We start from the raw sequence: 8,820 nt of genomic DNA on the forward strand, positions 1-8,820 counted from the left end.
GGATCCCCTTGCCTAATACCCCATTGATAATGACAAAAAAAGAAGGGGTTGAGATGAGTTGATCAATCAACTTAATAAACCTCACTCCAAAACCAAAATCTCCAAGCACACTACCCAAGAAACTCTAGTCCACACAGTCATAGGCTTTAAACAAATCCAGCTTCATAAGAAATCCTTGCTCTTTTGAATCCACCAGTGAATGAATGTTTTCATGGATAGAAATGATAGAGTCAAGGATTTGTCTGCCAGGAACAAATTCACTTTGTTGGGATCCAGTTACCACCTTAGAAATAATTTTATAGAATGAGTTGCATAAGCTTATCGGTCAGAACTTATCCATAGAGTCTGCCCCTGGGCATTTGGATATCAAAACCAAGAATGTTGTATTAAGTTCCTTTAAGATCATTCTAGCCCCAAAAAATTCTTGCACACCTTTAACAACATTAGGTTTGAGGATGTCCCGGAAGGTTTGAAAGAAGAATAATAGAAATCCATCCGTACTTGGGGCTTTGTTCCCATCAAAAGAAAAGACTACTTTTTTAACTTCCTCCTCAGAAGGGATGGCCACCAAGGCCTTGTTCTGATCCTCATTAATAGTAGAAGGGATATTCTCAAGGATTGCACTCTGAGAATGACCATCCAGACCAAAGTCCGCTAAAACAAGTGATGTAAAGAAGTTCCTCGCCTCCTTCCTGATCTCATGATCCTTCCTCATTTCAGTTCCCCCAATTTTCAACTTTGAGATTCTATTAGAAGCCTTGTGTTTCATCGTGTTCATATGGAAGAATCTAGTATTCCTTTCCCCAGCTTTAAGCCATAGGGATCTAGACCTTTGTTTCCAAAATTCTTCCTCTCTTCTAATAATCTTGTGGTACTTCACCAGCACTTCATTTTCCTCCCTTAGTGAGACTTCATTATATCCACTCATTTGGATTTTATCCTGCATTTCCTTGAGTTCCAACTGGGTTTTCATCTTGGCAGCAAACAAATCTTTGAAAACCTCCTTATTCCATTTTTTAATAGTGTCCTTCACATTTCTTAATTTTTTAGCAATTCTATTCATACTAGTACCTTTGACATCAATAGACCACCACTTCTCAATGACCTGTAGAAGGTTAGGGTGGTCTAGCCACATCCTTTCAAATCTGAATGGGAAATTTCTTTAAATAATGGTGTTATCAGCAACAAAAATTATAGGGAAATGATTAGAACCTATCCTAGAGATAGCAGAGAGGGAGCACTGATAATGGTTAAACCACTTGTTAGAAATGAGGGCTCTATCAAGTTTGACCTAAATAAGATCATCTCTCATCCTATTGTTCATCCAAGTAAACTTGGCTCCTTGGAGCTTAATATCATGCAGACCCTAGTTGTTGATAAAGTTCAAAAGATCCATTCTTCTTTCTAGCTATGAAGGGACACCTCCAAATTTCTCATTGTATCAGAGGGGGGTGTTGAAATCCCCCACAACAATCCACATATCCTCCTTGTAAAGGACCCTAATAGCTTCTAGCTTTTTCCAAAATTTGCTTTTACCAAATCTATTATTAGGGGCATAAATATTGGTAAGTAGTAAAGAGGTTCCATCCCCAATATGATGAAACCTGATAAAAGCCATATTGCTATCCTTCTTGTCCAGCTCCCCAAAAACTCACCTTAGGTTCTAGAATATAGAAATTCCCCCAGAGGCACCATCAGAGCTTCCACCGAAAACATCCCCATCCTTAAAAATATTAATCTTTTCTACTTTCTCTTTAGTCATTTTAGTTTTTTGGATAATAACAATGTGCGTTTTATATTCTCTAACTAAATTTCTAAGAACATCCTGTTTATGTGGACTATTCAGTCCTCGTATATTCCATGAAATTATTTTCATTTTCTAACTAGGGAACATACCTCACGGATGGTCATTTGAGTACCATCTGCTATATTCTTGCTGGCCTCTTGATCTCTTATTTGGCTTTCTTTTTTCCTTCCAGGAGGAGATGGGTTGAAACCCATGTCAGCTTTGATCCAGTTTCTTGTCTTGACTAAATTAGCCTGAGGGGTAGATTTAGCCCTTTTTTACCCCCTCTCTTTCGCTCTGCAACTTCATTTGTATTTCAATATTCCTCTTGAATGTTTCGAGTGGTTATCTTCTAGTCAACATCTTCGACCTCAGCCCACTTAGCATTAAGTAGCAAGGTCATTGGTGATTGTTGGATGGTGGATTTTACCATCTCTACAGATTGTTGTGATCCTGACAACGAGATTCCTCCAAGGATCAAACACTTCTGGGCTTCTTCATACTCGCTACTGAGGTCATCTCTTCTTGTGTTTTTTGTAATGTGATTTGAATCTGCTTCCTCATTATCTTGTAACACCACCTGTATTTATCCTTCTTTCAGGTTATCACTTCTTTGATCATCCTTATTGGTATCTTGTTGTTCTCTATTGTCTTTGCTTGTTTGATCCATTTTACCTTCATCAAGCAAAGGTATTTATGGGTTTTCCACATTAACATTCATTTATTTCTCTATCATGTCAAGGATTATGACACTCTGAGAATATTTAATTCTTTTCTCTTTTTTAGAGCCCTCGGGTTGCTTAACAGGGTTTTTTGCTTTCCATTGCATTTCCTTTTCTTTCTTTTATTTTTCTTTGACAACCTGAAGAGGGCATTTTCTTGTTGTATGTCCTGCTTTTTTGCAGTGAAAGAAAGAAAAAGGGACACTTTCATATTCCAAAGGTTGGTTCCATTTTTCCAATCTAGAGTTGATCTTAATGGATAAGGGCATCTATGTGCCTTGCATAACTCCCACGCAAATCCTGGCAAAGGTAAGTCTTCTTCTAGTTGTTGTTATAGGGTCCATAGAGAGGAGTTCACCGAAAGAGCTAGCAATTCCTTTAAACACATCTTCCACCTAGAATTCTATGGGAAGGCTCGACAGTCTAACCCAGACTGGAGCTTGAACAAAGAAGGATTCATTTAGGTCCATCTTAAGCGCCTATTTTTGCAAAGCTAGCATTGCTTTACCGATCAGCCAAGGGCCATCATAGAGCACTCTTGACATATCTTCCTTGCAAGAGAAGGCCAAAGACATCACCCCTGTGGACATAGCGGTGATCTCAACTTAACCTTTAAGTGCCCATTTGTGTTTAGCAAATGCCCTGACAATATCAATATTTGGCCTAGGGCTCAAAAATAACAGGGTCATTTCCATAAGGTTAATGTTATGATCAATAACAGGGTTTGGAATATCAATAGCGAATCTTCCCTTTTCTGGGTCTGAGATATTACAAACTGGAGGGAGAAATGACTTTCCACTCAGTTTGACACTGAATACAGAAGTCCAAGACTGACCGTTGTCCCTTTGAACAGATTCATGCCTAGGAGTGTCTTTAGCATGTGATTCACCATTTTCTCCATCAAGATCAATAGGCTTGTCGCCTGCTTGTGGGTTGCCTTCCACTCGGTCCTTTCCACTCAGCTTAGATGAATCCGGGTAGTCCTGGGAATAATCCTTTCCATTCTCACCCTGGTTTTCCTATCCATTGTAAGGTTTCCAGCCCTACCCTGAATTCAAATGCAACGCTTCTCCCTTCTCCCACTTCTCCCACTCCATAATGTAAATAGTTAATGTTGTATCTTGTAATATATCTTCCTATGTTATATGTAAACACTTGAGTTGATCCTGACAATAGAAAAACATTATGATAAAGATAAAGATGATGCATAGATACTAAGGGTAATGCTGTTGTTGACTTGTCTCCAAACATGGTGGCCCTAACTTTCAAAATTCCATAGTTTGAGAAAGTGTTACAAACTACATAAGAAGAGGTTGTGAAGGAATTTAATATCAATGTAGATGTCAACAAGGACTATCTGAATAATACTTGGCTCTCAGATCCTCAGAAGATAGGGTTGAAGGCAATAGATAACATTCACAAGATTGAATTTAAAGAGGCCCCGTATGACTTGATTATAATGTTTAATAGAGATTTTGGAAAGGAATAATTAAGGAATTATCATCTGTAGACGTATTATTACATGTATAACATCCTTAAAGGGAAGTTTTATTTTGACTAGGTTCAAATTATCTCTGATAATATTCATAATCAAATCTGCAATGTATTAAAAACCAAAAGGTTCTTCATGGCTTCATGTGTAGTGTGGTCAATCGTAAGAAGTGGAGTATACCTAAGATTGAATAATCAAGGAAGATTAGGAGAGGTCATGGTGACAAGAGTGTATGGGAATTCTACACTCAATTATCTTTGAATGCAACAAATGATCATTTAAAATGAGTAAATGATGCTTTCATGTATGCGATCATTTGCAAGCTCATAGGGGATGTTGGATACACACTCTCTAAAGAAGTGATGGCCTTGGTGGAAACATGGGCAACCTATTTCATTCAGAACCCAAGGTCTACATGCATACACTTGAATGGATACATAGGAAATCCTTTCCTCCTTCCCCATTACAATAGCAATATAATAGTGCTTCTACAGTTTTCTCGGCAAATTGTGCAAGTACAAGCCTTGATGACATAGAAACATAAGATAGAAGTGGGTTTCCCATTTACCCTAGAATATTATGAGTGCCAAAATTTGCAAATAGCCCAGATAGAATTCCATCAATTGCAGACATTGAAAACTAAGGAATTTAATTATTCTCGTAAGTTCTTTGAGCCATTTAGAAAGTTAAAAGCTTTGATGCCAAACACATACTAGGGATATGAGCCTGCACTAGAAGATTTTTGGGCAGGGATATAGGATAGTTTTGAAGTATGAAAGAATAAGATATGCAGACTCGCTACCTTCCAAATGAGATTAATTAACATACAAGATAATATCCCAAAGGACTTCTTAGTGTAGCTAGGAAATCTGGAAATCATCAAAGCAAATAACAAATTGGACTAGTTCAATCACAAAAACTAAAATGCAGTGACAAATCCTAATTACATTCAATGAAAACATGAAGACAAGACATTCAAAATGAAATCTAAGCAAACCAAATGCAGATGTCTCCTTCATGTGGCTCCATTGTCCTTCTTTCTCCTTCAAATAGCTTTGTTTTGTGGATCTCACCTTCAAGTGCATAAACCTAATGTGAAAGCAAGATTGACAAGACGAGACGACAGCATAAGGGTACTAGAAGCGTGATTGATTCGACCAGGGATCGATTCGAAAAAGTGATTAATTGGGATCTTTGATTGAAGAAATTCATCCAATTTATAGATAAATTGGAGAAAAGACAAGATTAGCATGAGGAGATTCGACAGGAAATTTCAAATCAAGAATGACAATTATGACAAATTATGACAAATTGACACTTTCTATGCAAGATTGATTGATTGACAAATTATGACAAATTGACAAGGTTGCTATGCAAAATTGATTGATTGAAAAATTATGACAAATTATGACAAATTTGCTATGTCATTCCCATGAAATTAGGAGAAATATTAGAGAAAATAGAAAATTAGATGAATTAGAAATTAGGAAATTAGAAAATTAGAAAATTAGGTAAATTAATTAATAATTTTTCATTCATTAATTAATTCACAAAAAGAGGGAGGAATTAGTTAGCCAATTAAATAAATATTTAATTGTGACAAGAAGACTTAGGATAAATAAATAAATTATTTAACCTAGAGGGAAAATGACAAACAAGATTTTATGAATAAATCATAAAACCTTAGAAGATGAATTAGAAATGCAAGGATGACAATTAGGTCTTGACTAAAGATAATTGACAATTAGGGTTGATTTGATCATGATTCTGATTAACAAAGGACCAATGCTAACAAACGATTGAGATTGGTTGACAAACTGACCAAGATTGATAAAGAGATCAAATTGATAAGCGCCAATCAACATGATTGAAGAAAACAAGGATCGATGACAAATCGATTGCAAAATGATAAAATTGGCAAGGACAAGGATCGATGACGAATCGATCGCAAAATGACGAGATTGACAAGGACAAAGATCAACCAAAATCATGACTGAAGATTGTTATCGACAAGACCTAATTTGAAAGCAATAAAAATGAGGAATGCAGAAGAAGGACTCGATGCTCGCAAATGATAAAGACCAAGTGCGCAACATAGAAGAAATGTTAATGCGACGCAAGAACCCTAAAATAAGGCAATGCGCAAATGTTAAAGTATGACTCTGAAAGCATTGACCATTTTTAGATGTCTACATTTTGCCCCTCTTTGAGACAATGCGATTCTAAGCGTTGTTTCAAAGAACAATAATGAAAATGACCCAGACAATAACAATAACATATGCATGCCCCCTCGAGGAATTGGCCGGAAACATCCAGAAAAGAGGCCAATTAGTCGATAAGAATAATAGAAAATGATAGGTTCGAACAGATCGCTAAGACTGATGGAAGAAATGTTAGTAAGAAGAAATTAGACAGAGGACAGTTAGAGATGAAGGAAAACTTGCTTTCACATATGCACATAAGTAGGTGAGAACCTTTATTTGATATGGCAAAATGGATGCAGCGCAACATGGCAATGAAGGCCAGAGCGATAATGCAATCCCTTTGCGTAAGACAAACATGTTCACAGACAAGGAATGGTTCAAAAATCCTAAGACAAACTTGCCCTAGAATGTTATGAAACACTCCACAAATAGAAGACAAAAAATAATAAAGGACCATGAGCCATCCCGACCACTCTAAATCACTTAGTGACATCATCGAGCAACATAGGAACATGGTCAAAGCCAAAAATAAATCAATAAAAAGATAAGACTCACAAATTCAAACAAGTCAAGCAAACATTCTGATCATCATTGTCAAAAGTGGAAAACAAGAATGATCATGTTGTCTGGTTCCAGGGAATGCGGTACCCCGTCTAAGACAAGACACAGTCTGGTTTTGAGTATACCACACCCTGTATAAGACCCATGATAGTAGTGACAAGGAAAAATGATATTGATGTTGATTGATTGATATGACAATTTTAATCAGTTTGAATGTCTGGTTTGATTGAAAAGTTCATCTATGAATGCGTGAGTTGCAGGAAAGCGCAGTGTGTGATTGATTGCCATTGGATGTATGCTCAGCGATCTGTCTATGCACAGAGGGGATATTTTTGTTTTGCTTTTTAGGACTTTATTTGATGTTTAGGAATTTTTTAAGGACATTTTGTTGATTTTTTTGGATTATTTCAAGACATTTTTTAAATTTTTTTAGGGATTATTTCACGACATTTTTTGACTTTTTTGAATTTTTTATTATTTTTTCAGGACTTTATTTGATTTTTTTGGATTATTTCAGGACATTTTTTCAATTTTTTTTTTTTGGATTATTTCAGGACATTTTTCAATTTTTTTGAATTTTTTATTATTTTTTCAGGACTTTATTTGATTTTTAGGGATTTTGCCTCCAGTGTCTAGCAAGGCAAGGAATATGACAGGTGAATAAACAATCTTGCTGAAATGTTGGTGGATAGAAGGAAGACAAAGGCCTTTTATCATGGAGACAATACGGATGCAATTTTCAAGGGCTATTGCGAATGGGACAAGAGACTGGATATGACAATGTAAAGCAGGAACATGGCATGAGGGACATGTCAAGAGGTTTTTGAAACCATGTTTAAATTTTGTGTCCTTATGTCAGATCAAGATCAAGGAATGAAAAAAAGAGGGTATGGATAGTGATAAGATATGGATAGGATAAGAAAAACCAAGAATGGATAAGGGACATGGACTGAAGGTCGAGATTGGCTAAGGGATAGTGGCAGAAAGTTACAATAAGCTAGGGAATATGGATGAAAGGTTATAATAAGCAAATGGATAAATAACAAAAGCTATGATGGACTAAAAGCTGCAAACAAGATGCATCATGCTCATGAAGATCCTTAGCCTTGTCAAGATCAGAGGTGGAAAGGGAAACTGGACATGAGGGACAATATGATATGAAGGGTAATGACATGGTATGATAGGATAATGAAGGGCAATAGGATATGAAGGAGGAAACCTGCCCCCAAGTGTGGTGTGCAAGAAGTTCATAGATTACGCATGATGCCTGTTTGCTAGGTTTTCATCGCAGTACTTGCCCAAGGCGCCTGTTTGCCAGGTTTTCACCAGTGGACGAATTATTTTTGCTTTACTTTTTTTTTTTCTTTTTTTCTCACTTTTTTTTTTTCAATTTTTTTTTTTTTGTATTTTGACTTTTTCAATAGAAGATGGACACATGATAGGGGATGGAAGAAGGACTCAAGCATCTATTTTTTTGTTTTTTTTTGGATAGTAGCCTTGAAAAAAATGGACCATGACCTTTAAAAGTATGCTCAAAGACGTTGGTAGGATAAGGACATGGAAAAAGAGATGAAATTAAGGCAAGGATTTATGCAAAGGATGGGATCAAAAGGATCGAATGATGGAAAATATGCATTGGATAATGGATAGGGTATTGGAAGAATTGGGCTTCACTAGATAGAAATGTTGGCAAGATTGACATTGGCACACACCTTGAGGGGTGATGGACTGATGGAGGAAAAATGTATTTTGGATATTGAGATTTTGACGAAGGAAAGGCTATAGATTTTGGGACATAAGGGCCCAAAATGGATGAAGAAGGTGATGGAGGAATAGACTTGGAAATTTTAGATGGGGGAATAGCAATTTTAGATGCCAAGTTGGATGTTTCTTTAGGCTTTTGTGATTCAAGGAGCCGCTTAGGGATCCACATTGTTTTGGATTAATCATGCTTTTGTTGTTCTTTGGTGTGCATTGCTTGCATAAGGGATTTAGGAACCCATATATATTTTGACTTTCCTTTATTTTTCTTAGTGGGCCTTTGTGGCCTTTTGG

At 36.5% G+C, this 8,820-nt stretch overlaps 1 protein-coding gene across 1 annotated transcript; it reads right to left on the reverse strand.

Moving 5' to 3' along the window:
• Positions 1-325: 325 nt before the first annotated feature.
• LOC131065688 (uncharacterized) lies at positions 326-2,001 on the reverse strand. The gene is made up of 2 exons (XM_058000274.1): positions 1,897-2,001; positions 326-1,105 (listed from the first exon to the last, which is right to left on the reverse strand). Exons 1-2 carry the CDS (start codon positions 1,999-2,001, stop codon positions 326-328), a joined length of 885 nt encoding a protein of 294 aa, XP_057856257.1.
• Between the last annotated feature and the right edge of the window lie 6,819 nt (positions 2,002-8,820).

Source organism: Cryptomeria japonica, chromosome 7 (genome assembly GCF_030272615.1).
Source record: "Cryptomeria japonica chromosome 7, Sugi_1.0, whole genome shotgun sequence".
NCBI lineage: Eukaryota > Viridiplantae > Streptophyta > Pinopsida > Cupressales > Cupressaceae > Cryptomeria > Cryptomeria japonica.